Raw genomic sequence first — 14,169 nt, 5'->3', positions numbered from 1 at the left:
TCTTTATTTATCTGTATTATATTGCGTTTTGACATTATTTATTTACGTCGCATATGAGTAGTTGTTACTTAAATGACTACCGACTAATAATACTGTTGTAGCTGCTTGATGTGTATTTAGTTGAATATTTCACATATTCACAGATTACTATATTATATGGCAACTAGTTTCTATATAATCTGGTTTATCTATTTCGCTTTGCTTTGTCTCTAATGGATTATTTCGTATGATTTTCTTTTGAGCATATCACAGAACAAAAATGATACATAGTTAGTAGAGAGTCTGGAGATTTCTTGGGGTTCGAGGGTGTGTGTGTGGGTGTGAGGGTGTTTTGGATTAGAAAGTTCAAAGTGTAAAAATATTAATTGGAGCTTAAAAATATATTTTACTTCATATTTATATATGTATAGATATATGTGTATGTATATATATGTATGTGTATATATGTATATCTAGTTGCAAATGTCATTTTTGCCGTGTATATGTATATATAAATTTGTTCTTGATATCGTTATCATTAGAAAAATATTGAGCAAAAGTATTTGGTATGTTGGATTGGGTTTATAGTTGGCTCTTAACTGAAATTGACGCTCAATTCCTAACGAAAACCAAAGCGCTATCCCCAACAAGCCGAAATCTAGACTAAACGAGTATCTTATCATAGGACGGCGGCGGTGACTCATCCAGTGGCACCTGTTTGCCCAGCGCCGTCGGCGTCTGTTCCGGCAACAATATTGCTATATGATATGGCGGTGGCCCGGACGCTGCTGCTGCCGCCGTTTCCGGACTTACCTCCACCTGTCGCTCATCCAGATATCTGACATCATTCAGCTCCAGCATGCAGCTGGTGGCGTTGCCGCCACGGCTGTGGCACACGGCGCGTGCATCGCTGCGGCTGTTGCTGCCGCCGCGGCCGCCGCTGCTGCTGCTGGGTAGCAGGCCCTTGGGTATGCGGCACAGCGACACCATGCAGGCGGCCAGAAAGAAAGTGGCCGAGAATGCGCAAAATATAAGCACCTCCAGGCCAGTGCCCTGGTGATCAAAGTAGAACTTTGCCCCGGCCACGAACACCGAGGCCAGCACCAGCGAGGCGCACATGCCGCACTTCAGATGACTGGGCAGCAGCTGCGAATCGGCATGTTGCAGCAGTGCGTGATGCTGCTGCTGCAGCTGGTTGCTCTGGACCCCCGTCTGGGTTTGCGTGGGCGGTATGGGCGTGGCTGTAGCCGGGACCGAGGCTGTTGTTGTTGCTGCTGCTGCTGCTGTGACAGTGGCATGGCGCATATTGCTGCTGGAATTGTGACGACGCGGTGTTACATATCGACTGTTGTTGGTGTTGTTGCAGCTGTTGCTGTTGCTGCTGCTGCTGTGGTGATGATGGTAGGCGCTGTAGGCATCGTCCCTGATGTATCAAGTATTTAAGAGCAAGGTAAATAATTAATTAATTTAGCATCAATCAAAATTACTTACGCGTAGACGCCTGCATGTTGCTGATGTTGGTGGTGTTGTTGCTGTTGCTGCTGCTGATGCTGGTGTTGGTGTTGGTGCTGTTGGTCATATTGCCTTACGGGCACCGCCATGTTGCCAAACTGAGGATGATGATAGCTGTAGCTATAGTGATGCTGCTGCTGCTGCTGGTGTTGCTGTTGTAGCTGGTGTTGGTGCTGCAGCTGCTGCAACTGTTGCTGATGATGATGCTGTGGTCTCGGCTGATAGCGCGTGCTGCTGTGCTGATGATAATGCGAGCCATGCGCCACCAGCGGCACAATCGTCCCGCTGCCCGTTAGCACAGCCGCCGATGAGGCGGTGCCGCTCGGATTGTTGTTGTTGCTGGCAGTGGTTGTTGTTGCCATGCCAACATTGCTGTTGTTATTGTTGCTGCTGTGGTGCAGCAGCTGCTGATGCTGCTGTTGGACACTGGCATGTGCATTATTGTTGCTGCTCGCATAATGCGCGGACTGGCGGCTGGTGCCCGCGCCCGACGACTGGCAGTCGCCTCCGTAGGGCGCCGGGCCGCGGTGCACCGAGGCCAGCGCCTGATTGTGGCTGCCACTGCTGCCGCTGCTGCCAGCCACGTTGTTGACACTGTTGCTGCTGGACTTGCTGCGTCGCGGCGGATGGCCGTAGCTGAGGCCGCCGCCCGCATGCGACAGCGAAGCCGCGACACGTGAGCGCCCAAAGCCGCATTGCTGCGAGCGTTTATCAATCCAGAAATGCATCTCGCTGCGAGCACTCGACGACTGCTGCAAGTAGAAACTTATGTTAGCAGATTGACGCGAAACTTATTTCAAGTTAATGCTGGGAGTTTGGTTTGGGACGGTCGCCTCTTAAGCCCAGACAAAGCGCATGACTCATTTGGCTTTGTGTCTCCTCGCCTAGACTGAAGAAGGAATTTCTCTTACGCACAGAGACGCACACACACTCACACACACACATGTCGACACGCATACATGCATAGATGTATAGCTAAACAGGAAACGTGCCCAATGCTTTTTATTATGCTGCACTCCAAGTCTGTCTGCTGTTTCCTCTTTGTGCGAGATTTCAAGTTCAACTACCCCACAAAAAAGGCAGCAGCAGCCCCAAACGTTTTCCCCATCAGAGCAACTGCATAGGTAAGCGCTGAACAAAGGTTGCTGCCTGATCAAATAACCCCCAAATGGTAATAGCAACAAGAACAACAAGTACAAGTACAACAACGGCAACAGCAACATTTTGGGAGTCCTTTCACTTCCCGTGTCATTGACAGCAGAAGAAGAGCTGGCAAACTCAAAAAACTTAACACAAAAGCTTAGCGCGCCAAAAATGAACAAAGTAAGTGCCGGGGGCCATGGATGGCAGCCACAAAAAGTGTTAAAGAGACAGAGACAGAGACAAAGACAGAGGGAATAGTCGCACAGTGGACTTTGATTAAAGTGCTAGATTATTCTATTCGCAATCTAAAATGATAAGTTATAAATAAATATATAGTTTCAATTTTGTAAAAATTTAGATACTTGAACAGTTTGTCAAAGCGGCTATTTTTCTGTGGTAAATTCAACTGTTTCCGTGGTGTAGCGGTTATCACATCTGCCTAACACGCAGAAGGCCCCCGGTTCGATCCCGGGCGGAAACAGATGCAAAATCAATTTTTTTTTAATTTTTTTGATGTAAGCTTTACAAAATTGTTGAAATAATGAACTGACATCTTTGTTGATGTATTAGCTTTTCTTTAACAAATATTTAAATATAAATTTATGTGGATATTTTATTGTCTGTAGGCAATAGTTCCACTCGTATAGCCCACACCAGGGTACCCTAACAAAATGACTGTTTTTAAAATTCCTAAATAAAACTAAAGCCCAAATTAAACAAAACCATTATACCCTGATTTCCCATTGAAAATGGGTTCAGGGTATAAAAAGAAAAGAAAAACTTTTTCAATGTTATTAGTTTTTGTACATTCGCATGTTTTAGTCAATATTCAATCAATTTCAAATGTGTAATTATTATCTGTATTTACTGTACACCGAAATCAATAAAGCTTCCAATGAAGCTATCAAAGAAGATAACGGCTCAAGTGTGGCATATTGAGTTCCTCAAATAATAATAAATAATTAGAAATAAATAATATTAGAAGATTCCATAACGAAGCGAATACTTCAGTTAACTGTCTATAAAAATATAAATCCAAATTAATTTTAGCCAAGTATCAAATGGAATGTGTATAACTTATACAAATGTGAATATATATGTAAGTATATATAATAAATATTTAAATATGTAAATCCCACATTTTATTTAAACACATTGAAGCTTCTAACACAATGCCGCAACACAACCATAAGGCAATCACCTGCATTATTCTCTCTTAGTTTACCGTTGTACTTTATCAGTTGCAATTTATATTCAAAAATATAAACCAATTTGCGAAAATTGTCCCACCGTTCGCTTTGTGTATAGACAATGTTTACATTTGCTTTGCCGCTTAACTTGCTCAGCTGTTCATTGAACTGTTCCCACAGGTCCCACTGGCCGGGGTGTTGGTCTGCTCTGTGGTTCTTGCGGTCTCGGCCAATCAACAATTACAGCAAAAAATAATCTAAAGAGATAAACGTCCTTACATACATATATAAATAAATAAATAAATATATATATATATATACTTAAGTTCTTTATGACAATTGATAAAATGAACGTCATTTAAAGAATGGCGCTAAAAAATTATTCGTCTTTAATTTGTTGTCTGCTGTGGTAATTCAATTCGGACTCCGGCTCCGAATTGCGTCCGAGTCCCCGGACTCTGTGAAAGTTCAAAGTTCAATGCTTTGCTTTGTCAACGACTTCTTGGGCGAGAAAAGTTACACAACGCATTCAGAGCTGAACGCACTGGCGAATAAATAAATACTAGAGCAATGCGAGCAAAAGTCATAAAATAAACATACTCGTATTTAAAAGAGACATTTTGGACAACCGCTTGATAGGTTCATTTCAACCAATTGCTCAGTTTCTGACACCCTCGTCGCCTATCCCTTCCCCACCCCTTTCTTTCGTTGTCCCTCTAGAGATGTTTCCCTCTCGCTTTTTCTCTGTCTCTCTTACCAGCTGATCCAAGGTTCAATGCATTGTGTATGCATTGTATTTGTGTTATCCCTGACCTCCAGCTCCTTAAACAGTTTTTGTTTAATTTTGCAGTTTCTAAAATTTCGTTTTTCAGCTTCAATTACCTTAAGTGATTTTGAAATTAATGAAACAATAGCTGAGCACTTACAATTACCAATGTAAATTGACTTTGTTTGATCGAATTTCAGCTATTTAACAGGATGATTTTCGGGATTCACACTGAAAGTTTCCTTTGTTTAAACCAACTACTTAGGAATTGACCCCAGCAAAGGGTTCAAATTTCAGTTCTCACTTCCTTTGATGCTTTGTCTTTTTGCCTTGATTAGCAGCGCTCAACAATGCAAACTTTTAGATTGTATCTAGTAAAACATAATATTGTGACCTTCGAGGGGGAATTCAATCAGCTCATGATCAGAAATGCTGACTGACGTCTTTTGTATAAACTGTATCAACTAATACATTTTTAAACAAAATTATACATATTTTACGTAGAATTTGTGCTTCTCTATGAATGGGCAGCACGTATGCGCACATATTTATGTGTGTCCATACATCTGTGAGTGTGTGTATATACAAATTGTTCACTCAACGTGCCCATATTTCTATTATCAGCTTTTTGGCAGCTCCTCGCTGTGTTTAGCCGCAATAAAGAACAATAAAAAATCGGCCAATCATTTGGTCGCATTCCAAAATGCCTATAAAATAGCCCCAAGCCAAATGTGATTTGAATAATTGAAATAGTTTTGGAAATGTCTTTGACTTAAGTAGACTATTATGGCGGCGGCATCTCAGCTGTTTCCGTGGTGTAGCGGTTATCACATCTGCCTAACACGCAGAAGGCCCCCGGTTCGATCCCGGGCGGAAACAGATAACAAATTTTTTTCAAAACTTGATTTGAGGATTTTAATAGAAAATGCCCAGTCAACAAAATTAATTTAAATTAAAATAACGTGTTTTTGTTCAGCTATTATCTGAATTGAACCCCGTATATACAAGCAAGTTCGGTCAAAAACAAGTTTTCAAATAAATATGTATGTAAACATTTATATACATACGTACAAATCAGCCTTTGTCAGGCAAGTGGCTCACTTTGGTCAGAGCTTACTATCAAAAAGTTTTACTTTGAGCTCTAAATGAGCTAGTTATGCAGGTATGCATATTAGCGCACACACATATATTTTTGTACATATATGCAACGTTATCTTTAGCCATTGTTATTTGCGTGTGTTCTATTTTTACTTCTTTTGCTTTTCTTTCGTTTTCTGATTTTGTTTGGCTCGAACTTGTATGCTGTGACCGGCTCGTATGCTACTCAACTAACGCACATGTTGTCAACAATAAAAGCCATTTTTGGCTCCGAAGCCCTCAGCTGTTTCCGTGGTGTAGCGGTTATCACATCTGCCTAACACGCAGAAGGCCCCCGGTTCGATCCCGGGCGGAAACAGGGGACAACTTTTTTCTTATTTTTAATTATTTTTTTTTTAATTTTTACAAATTTTAATTTATAAATGCGTTTGGGATAACTTTTTATTTTAATTAAATTCAATACAACTAATAATAAATATTAAAATAAATTAAATCAATAGACGGTAGTGGAAATCTTTACTTATATATGCAATGTGAAACTATTAAACAAAATCATTTCATTTCTATTTTCATAGATTCTTTATATAGCACAACATTGCAGTGTTATGCGGGCAAGCCGATTCTTAATAACTTAACAAACAAGTCTTTGTCTAGACAATAGTGAATCCTGTGAGCCTTCTTTGAAAGAAAAAGTGTTCCGTGTCACTGGCGCTTTACCAGATGTGAGAAGCTATGCAAAATATGCCGAACAAAAGCAAGAATTGAAAACAGGAAACTACGCGACCCGCACATAAGGGTAACGAGTCCCTGCAGTAAGGCCCAGCCATTCACTCTCACTCTTTGTGAACTGAAATTTTTTCAACCTTCTTTATTTGATGGTTTGTTTTTGCCGTTAACCTTTATGGGCGTCTTTTTTGTAGCATTTTCGTTTTCTGCTTGGCGGGAAGTGGATTCGCAAAAGTGGAGACCAAATACGTAAAATGAAAATGAAAACGCAGAGGCAACGGCATTAAATCAGTTTGGTGCTAAAGCTATCTGGATAATTCCCACGACTATCTGTCTATCTATCTGTCTGCTCATTGATGGCGAACGCTGCGTATGAGCAATGCGAACAGTTTCAATGCAATACGAGTGCCTTGGTGTGTGTGTGTGTGTGTGAGTCCGTGTATGTGTGTGCGTGCGTGTATGTGTTGGTGTGCATTTCATTTTCAAGTGCATGCCAATTTGGGTGGCTTTTGTTAGCACTCTTTTACCTGTATTTATTTATCTTTCTATTATGCTCTAACAGCTAAGAGTTTTCGTTTGCATTTCTTTTTGCTTTTTTGCACACTTGAAGCACATTGATTGTTATTATTGTTATTGTTGATGTCGTTGTCGTCGTCGTCGTTGTTGTTGTTGTTGATGTTGTTGTTGCACGAAAAAGTCCTTGAACGCTCAACTGACCTGGCACATGCGATACACACAACAAAACACAACTGGCAAACACAAAAAAACAAAAACGTCTCCTTCTGCCAGCCTTGACTGAAGCACGCGAACGTGAATCAAACACCAAATTCTTAAATTGTCAAATGCAGCGAAACATTGATTGAGATTTCACATATCGAATGCCAAGTGTTCGTCAAATTATTATTCTTACTATGTTTACACTAACGAAAGCACTGCGCGCGTCTCTAAACTCGCATTTTGACTATCTGCTGCCTCCTGCGCAAGGACCCGCAGCCAACTGACAGCGCCAACTGAATTTCTGAATGCAGCTAGCGAAACATTTTCACTTTTCATGAGTTCAGATTCAAGATTATTTCTTCATAGAGCGTGTTTCTCCGCACGTGCATGTGTGTGGGTGGAAGTGTGTGCGTGTGTGTATTGGTTGCCTTGCAAAGCGAATTCAGAGACTGCCAACATTTGGTTTTTGCTTTCGGTATTGGTTACACTCCATGTGTGTGTGTGTGGGTGGAAGTGTGAGTGAGTGTGAGTGTGAGTGGGTGGCCATTGCACAAATGGGGTCTCAATCGGCTCTCAAAAGACGCGGTAGCTGTACGAGTCATGCGCAGTGAGGGAGCTTCCCTTCAGAATGGTTTGAGTCTGGGATAAAAGAGCTTTTGTGAAATTATGAAAAAACAATATGAAAACTATAAGAACATTACATTCAGGCGCTACAGACTGCACAATACTCATTCACGGTCGAAACTCTGCTCCAAGACATTTCTAGATATAGATTATTCCGATTTTTTTTTTAGTAAATCAATAAGGGAGGTAGATGTATTTAATATTTATAGTTGTGTTGTCAATGCAAGTATATACCAAATTTCTACTCTGGTATATCAAAAATGTAATAAATGGGCAGCAACACAGACATCGCTGAACCAATATACTCATTTCAATTGTTAAATGAGTACAACAGATCAACGTAGCTGGAGTAATTAAAAGATCATTGAAAATATCAAATGTGAATTGTGTGTGTGTATGCTATATTGCATAACAAGCATATGCGAAACGCGTATATTTAAACCAATTGGCATTACATTTAGATCTGAACGTATTTGGGATCGCGGCACTCATGCAACTTGGGGTCGTATAACAAGCCGGGTGTACAATCCAAGGTGATGCCCTGTCCCTCCACGCAGTAGTAGTATGAGTCTCGTCTCGAGTTGTGGGGATAGAAGTGAACGCCAGTGTCCGGGCAGATGATATCAGCGCGTCGAGGCGGCACGCGGGAATAGGGCTGAATATTGCGCTGCTGCACCGTTTCCTGTCAAGTCAATGAGGGATATCAGACTGCATTTCGAATTTGAGTGCATCAAAATGAGCTACTTACCTTGCATTCGACCTTGTTCGCATAATCACAGCAATTGCATTCGGGGTTGAAGGCTAAGCCATTGGCGCACTCCTGGGGCCAGGGCATGCCATTGGAGCAGATGAAGTACTTGTTGCACTGCGCCTTGCTGGGCAGATAGCGAATGTTCGAGACCGATATCTCTTGAGGACAATCGTTTGCCACACAGTCCACATATTCGGGGAAATCGCAGCGATCCGTCTCCGCATTGTACTGCAGTCCGTCGTAGCACTCCCTCAGTACCGGGATGCCGTAATAGCAGAGCACGTATTTGGTGCAGGTGCGATCGTAACAGAAGCTCGTAAGCTTGTATTCTTCACACTCGGGCAGGCACTTGGCCTCGGCAATATCACTGTAGGTGCATACCTGGTACTGTTGATCGAAAACGAGATGACAATCTGTGGCATTTCCTTTGCAGAGCTCTTCAAAGGGCTCTCCTTCATAACAGGTGCCGATATGGTCGACCTTGCCGTCTGGAAAGAGTTTCAACGAGTTAGAGTCCATTTCTGTACGCGCTAATTTCGTACTTACCAACGCAGGAGATGAAGCTGGAGCAGTTGCCTATGTAGGGCAGCAGGGACTGGTTAGCCATATTTGCGCACAGATTTATGTCGTTCACGACTAAGGTGGAGAAAGGACCATCGGGCTTGATGACATTTTCTTCTGGATCAGGTGCCACAATCTCCTCTGACTGTGGCGTCAGCTTCAAATTCACTCTTGCTCCCGAGCATTGGAACAAGCCAAATAATGCCAATCCATAAAGAAATTTCACTGTTAATAAGCAAAGGGAAAAGTCAATAGAAAAGTTGTTGAAAAGTAAGTCAAATACGCACTCTTTGATAGGAAGAGTTCCCGAAAAGAACTATGCTAAGCTCTCGGTTTAGTTTGCTTTTATAGCTGGGGAACTAACTTTTTTCGATATCTTTGACTCTTTCTAATGAGTTGTCGGAAAGCGACATTATCGCATTTAGGCACGCGCGCTAGGCTCTCAAAGGAAAACTACATTTTTAATTTGCCACCTGATACAGATAATTCATTTGCCGATTTATACTTGTCTAATATGTATATTGCCTCCGAAAACTTTTGATTAACTCTTTGGCAAAACAAATAATTTTTCCTTTAACAAACTTTGAGAACTCTATTAGTTACATAAGCTATATATATATATATTTTTTTTATTTCTTCATGATATATTTGATTTAATATAACAAGAACAAATTGTAATTGAAGTCAATATTCATTTATAGTACCATTGATCCCATAGGAGCTCTACAGGATTAGCTCCTCGAAGTATTCAAAAACCAGAAAAGTCTGTTCGGAAACTGTTTTCAAGCTTTCAAATTACAGCATGTGTGAAAATAGTTAGTAATTCAAAATAAATTCATTGTAGCTCAATATGAATATTTGCTGCCTTGACTAACGTTAAGGATGAATGCCTGAATGAATTTAAATGAATGTGACGGGGGAAATAGGAAATACAATATATTATATTCTTGTTTCTAGAGAAGTTACTTAATAAATACTGACTATTAGTGATGTATTTGAATTATATTAACAATTAGGGATAATATAATACAATGATAATATGATATTTCTATACTGATCTAGAATACTTATTCCAATCTTAAATCATTTAAGTATTCGATTCTTGTCATATACTTTTGACACAGATTTTAAAAAGTTTACTTTAAAATATGTTATTATTTCGATTATATAAATAACCCCGATCAATTTCTCCTACTCAAATTTTCCAGAGTACATCAGATTACATGCTGTAAATTTACTTTACATATGCTCGCCCTAAACGCTGTTGATAAGGCAGTTCTCTTACCAGCACTTGAATTGTGAATATGATATTTATAATTTAAGAGTTTCCTTCTAACTTTTTATTTTTTGCCGTCGCGTGTGATATGAGTTTTTTTATCTATCCAATTTGAATTCATACACCGAGTCTGTCGCTAAAAATTACCAATTTCGAACGTGTTTCCTTTCTGATAAGTGTCGCTTTCGCCGATGAGCAACAAAATAATCGTATGTATCTGAATTGATTGCCAAAAGTAGAAAACAAACATGAAAGGCCGATAAAAGGAAACCCAAACAAAATGGCTGCCTATAAAATGAAGTTTCCTTCGCGTCCGTGGCCACAGTTACAGTTAGAAACGAGACGAGATAATCAGACAAAAGTGAGTATAACATTACCTATGGTACATATTTATTGTAGTACTGTATATAATTTAACTGTAACTCTATTAATATTTATTTTTTTTATTAGTGATCAAATACAGTCAATTGCTGACGCTGATCTCATTGGCCACACTGCTAGGCGTTGGACTAGCTGATGTGAACATTTGTTCCAATGTGGTCGACAATCTGTTTCTGCCAAGTCTCGATAATTGTAGCAACTACTATCTGTGCGTCGGTAAGTTTGATGTAACTCCATACGTACATATATTTTATCTAATATTACAATTTGCCAACTGAAAACTGTGCTGTGAGGTGAATATTGCATTATTATTTGCATTCTCGTGGGCAACACACACTTTGGTGGATCTGGCAACACACCATAGTCTGCAATTTGCATTCACCTTTGTAGCTTTGGTGGATTTCAATACCCACCAAATTGCATATAAATAGCGGCATCTCTCTCTAACTCACACATATTCCCAGCTTAAGAGCACATTGTGACATTCATTACAAACACACAACATTCATGCCCATTCATAGGGTGTTCTTGCTCTAGCTCACATAAATTCCAAACCTGAATTAGAATTGTAAATTTCACTACTTACGCACTTAAATAGCTTAGCTTTTTACACTGACTGCTAATATATTTAACATTTATACCTTTGATAGGCGGCAAAGCTGTGCCTCGCAGCTGCAGCAGTGGCTACTTCTTCGATGCTCGCAAACAACAGTGTGTGGGCGTCTCAGAGGTGCGCTGCCTGCCCACATGCCCAGCGCAGGGATTGAGCTCCTTCTGCTACGATCGCACCTGCACCAAGTACGTTCTGTGCTTTGGCGGGGAGCCGGTGTTGCGTGAGTGCGCCGATGGACTGCAATACAATGCTGAGACGGATCGTTGCGATTTCCCCCAGTATGTGGACTGTGTGGATAATCTGTGCGTGCGCCAGAACAATGTGGACAACATTGTTTACATTGCCAGCAAGTCTAAGTGTGACAGGTACTATGTTTGCCTGGATGGTCTGCCAGTTAATCAGACCTGCGCCAGTGGTCTTCAATTCAATCCCGAATGCGACTGCTGTGATTTTCCCTCCCACGTCAATTGTACTGTAGGTCTTCTCTTTATCAGATATGGAACATTTCGATAATAGGATTTTAATTTCGTTTAGGTTGAGACCCTACAGCGTGACATTAAGCCATTTTCCAGGGCCCCACCACGTTCCGGGGGCATCACATGCCCCGACCAGGGCTCTCACTTCTTTGCCCACAAGACCCGCAAGGATGCCTATTACTACTGTTCTAACGGTAAATCCGTCACTCTGGACTGCACTCCGGGCCTGGTCTACGATGCCGAGCGGGAGGAATGCCGCGAGCCACAATTCGTGAAGGCCTAGAGGATGTCAGCAAAATAAATTTTAAAGTTCAACCAATTTGTTTGCATTTTGTTTATAGACGCTCATTGCAAATGCCTAGGCGCGACTCTCATTAGCTAATTTTAGCCGTTCGGGAAACGCTGATCTCTGCTGCAAGGCAGGCGACAAAAGAACTAAAAAGCGAATAGGCTAGAAATTAAATGGGATGTTGGGGAAACTGCTGAGGTAAATGCAAAGTTTGCTTTTAATATGAGATTTTAAGAATTTACTCCCCTACAAGTAGAACAGATAAGTATAACAGATGAGTGAATTAATTTTTCTGAACTCATACTCAATATTTGGAATATTTTGAATACCCTCTTCTCGATGAAAGTGTCAGAAAAAGGGTCACGGAAAACCGTTCGACTATCTAACGATATATCTAACTCTATATCCACTGGGGCATGATACTTTAAAAATTTGCAGTTAACTCATTCGACATTTGTTCGAGTTAATCTCTCATATCTCCATCAATTATAAGATGTAGCAAATCAGTAACTCTCCAAAATTTCGGATACTCCTTTGAGCAAATTGATATACATATATTTGCTGTATTCAAAATAAATCTTTTTTGTTTTTATTAATCGCCTTAAGACTTCAATATCTTTTCGGGCTCGCGGCATTCTTGAACATTTGCATCATACCACAAGCCGGGCGTACAGTCCAAGGTAACTCCATGGCCCTCCACGCAATAGTAATAGGCATCACGCCTCGACTTGTGGGCGTAGAAGTGAGCTCCATGACGTGGACAGATGACATCAGCACTTCGCAGAGGCATACGTGAAAAGGGTTGAATGTTGCGTTGCAATGCTGGAATCTAAATACATAATTGACATAAAGATGACAGAGATTGCTTTGATTCTATACCACTAGAAACCCACCGTGCATGTCGACCGATTGGGATAATCACAGCAATTGCAGCTGGTACTGAAATACAATCCCTTTGCACAGGTGGACTTAACGGCCACGCCTCTTGCACACAGGAAATATTGAGAGCATGACGCCTTGCTGGGTAAGTACAACAGCTCCGTTGCATCACTCAATCTCATGCACTCGTTGTCCACACAGTCGACATGTTGGGGGAAATCGCAGCGATCCGTCTCCGCGTTGTATTGCAATCCGTCTTGGCATTCCCGCAGAACTGGAATGCCGTAATAGCAGAGCACGTATTTGGTGCAGGTGCGATCGTAGCAGAAGCTCGTTAGATTGTAGGATTCACATTTGGGCATACAGTTGGCTTTATCTGGAAAGCTGCAACTTTGGTTGCGAGCATTGAACTCATAGTTCTTATTGCACTGTTTTTCTATGGCCTCGCCATCTAATAGGAATATATAATTTTTAAAATGAGAAAAGGCTTTCTATCCTACATTCTTCTCACCCCAGCAGAGATAATATTTTTTGCAGTCTCCCACATAGGGCAGAAAAACTCTATTGGCAACATTATTGCACAAGCTTATGTTGCCCGTATAAAGAGTGCTTCCATTCAATATTGTTGCGGTGTCATCCTCCTCAGGTTCTGGTGCCTCGAATTGCTGAGCCTCTATCAATACATATTGACATAGTGCTAAAAAACCAATAAATATCGCGAATTTCACTTCCGATGAAGAGAAATTATTAAACAGTGTCGTACATTTAAGGACATCCGGCTTACTTACTTCTATATTGCAGCACTTGTCGAAGTTAACTGTTGTCGTTAGTCGGCACCAACCGAATTTATATGTTTAATGTCTTCGAGCTCTGTCGACCTATTTCAATAACAGATACCATTGAGCCTTATCAATAGCTCCATGAGAGACCTGACTCTTATACTGAACAGAACATTTTAATTTGCAAGATAACAGCACGTCATGAACTGGCGACTAAGCTAAAGGCCGTTTTGAAGGAAAATCGTACATATTCTGCTCGTATACTAGATGCATGCTCATAAGATATAAGAAGAGTTCTTTGTAGAGATTTCGCTTCTGAAACTTTTGCCGCCTGGCAAGCGCCACGAACTTGAGTATATATAAAAATATATTTGGTTTGCCTACACATTATAGATGTGTTTATATGTGT

General features: G+C 40.9%; 4 protein-coding genes and 3 non-coding genes across 10 annotated transcripts; 4 read left to right on the top strand and 3 right to left on the bottom strand.

Annotated features, from left to right (window-relative positions):
• Positions 1–642: 642 nt before the first annotated feature.
• On the bottom strand, positions 643–7,579 carry LOC108613809 (uncharacterized). Of its 3 annotated transcripts, none has more exons than XM_089468466.1 (3): positions 6,942–7,579; positions 1,471–2,240; positions 643–1,402 (listed from the first exon to the last, which is right to left on the bottom strand). In XM_089468466.1, the coding sequence occupies exons 2-3, from the start codon at positions 2,217–2,219 to the stop codon at positions 643–645; spliced, it is 1,509 nt and encodes a 502-aa protein (XP_089324592.1). In that variant the 5' UTR covers positions 2,220–2,240; positions 6,942–7,579. The 3 variants fall into 3 exon arrangements, with proteins under 3 accessions (XP_089324592.1, XP_089324593.1, XP_017863030.2); XM_089468467.1 differs by having other exon boundaries at positions 1,471–2,243; positions 7,325–7,579; XM_018007541.2 differs by having other exon boundaries at positions 1,471–2,243; positions 6,942–7,577.
• On the top strand, positions 3,043–3,115 carry TRNAV-AAC (transfer RNA valine (anticodon AAC)). Its single transcript has one exon. It is a non-coding gene; the product is annotated as a tRNA-Val (tRNA).
• On the top strand, positions 5,397–5,469 carry TRNAV-AAC (transfer RNA valine (anticodon AAC)). Its single transcript has one exon. It is a non-coding gene; the product is annotated as a tRNA-Val (tRNA).
• Positions 5,974–6,046, top strand: TRNAV-AAC (transfer RNA valine (anticodon AAC)). The gene has a single exon. It is a non-coding gene; the product is annotated as a tRNA-Val (tRNA).
• Positions 7,580–8,139: 560 nt separating the features above from the next.
• On the bottom strand, positions 8,140–9,474 carry LOC149269414 (protein obstructor-E-like). The gene is made up of 4 exons (XM_089468468.1): positions 9,355–9,474; positions 9,053–9,292; positions 8,504–8,994; positions 8,140–8,437 (listed from the first exon to the last, which is right to left on the bottom strand). Coding segments are annotated over exons 1-4 (957 nt in total). The 5' UTR covers positions 9,356–9,474; the 3' UTR covers positions 8,140–8,212.
• A 752-nt stretch (positions 9,475–10,226) lies between these two features.
• Positions 10,227–12,132, top strand: LOC149269413 (peritrophin-48). Its single transcript, XM_089468471.1, has 4 exons — positions 10,227–10,704; positions 10,794–10,940; positions 11,375–11,811; positions 11,872–12,132. Coding segments are annotated over exons 1-4 (810 nt in total). The 5' UTR covers positions 10,227–10,703; the 3' UTR covers positions 12,097–12,132.
• A 527-nt stretch (positions 12,133–12,659) lies between these two features.
• On the bottom strand, positions 12,660–13,970 carry LOC108612412 (protein obstructor-E). Of its 2 annotated transcripts, none has more exons than XM_089468470.1 (4): positions 13,766–13,970; positions 13,493–13,708; positions 12,996–13,432; positions 12,660–12,931 (listed from the first exon to the last, which is right to left on the bottom strand). In XM_089468470.1, coding segments are annotated over exons 1-4 (882 nt in total). In that variant the 5' UTR covers positions 13,767–13,970; the 3' UTR covers positions 12,660–12,703. The 2 variants fall into 2 exon arrangements, with proteins under 2 accessions (XP_089324596.1, XP_089324595.1); XM_089468469.1 differs by having other exon boundaries at positions 13,770–13,966.
• Between the last annotated feature and the right edge of the window lie 199 nt (positions 13,971–14,169).

Source organism: Drosophila arizonae, chromosome 4 (assembly GCF_054131065.1).
Source record: "Drosophila arizonae isolate 15081-1271.41 chromosome 4, UAZ_ARI_1.0, whole genome shotgun sequence".
Taxonomy (NCBI): Eukaryota; Metazoa; Arthropoda; class Insecta; order Diptera; family Drosophilidae; genus Drosophila; species Drosophila arizonae.
The sequence above is the reverse complement of the archived record's forward strand: the minus strand, read 5'-3'. Positions and strand labels throughout refer to the sequence as shown.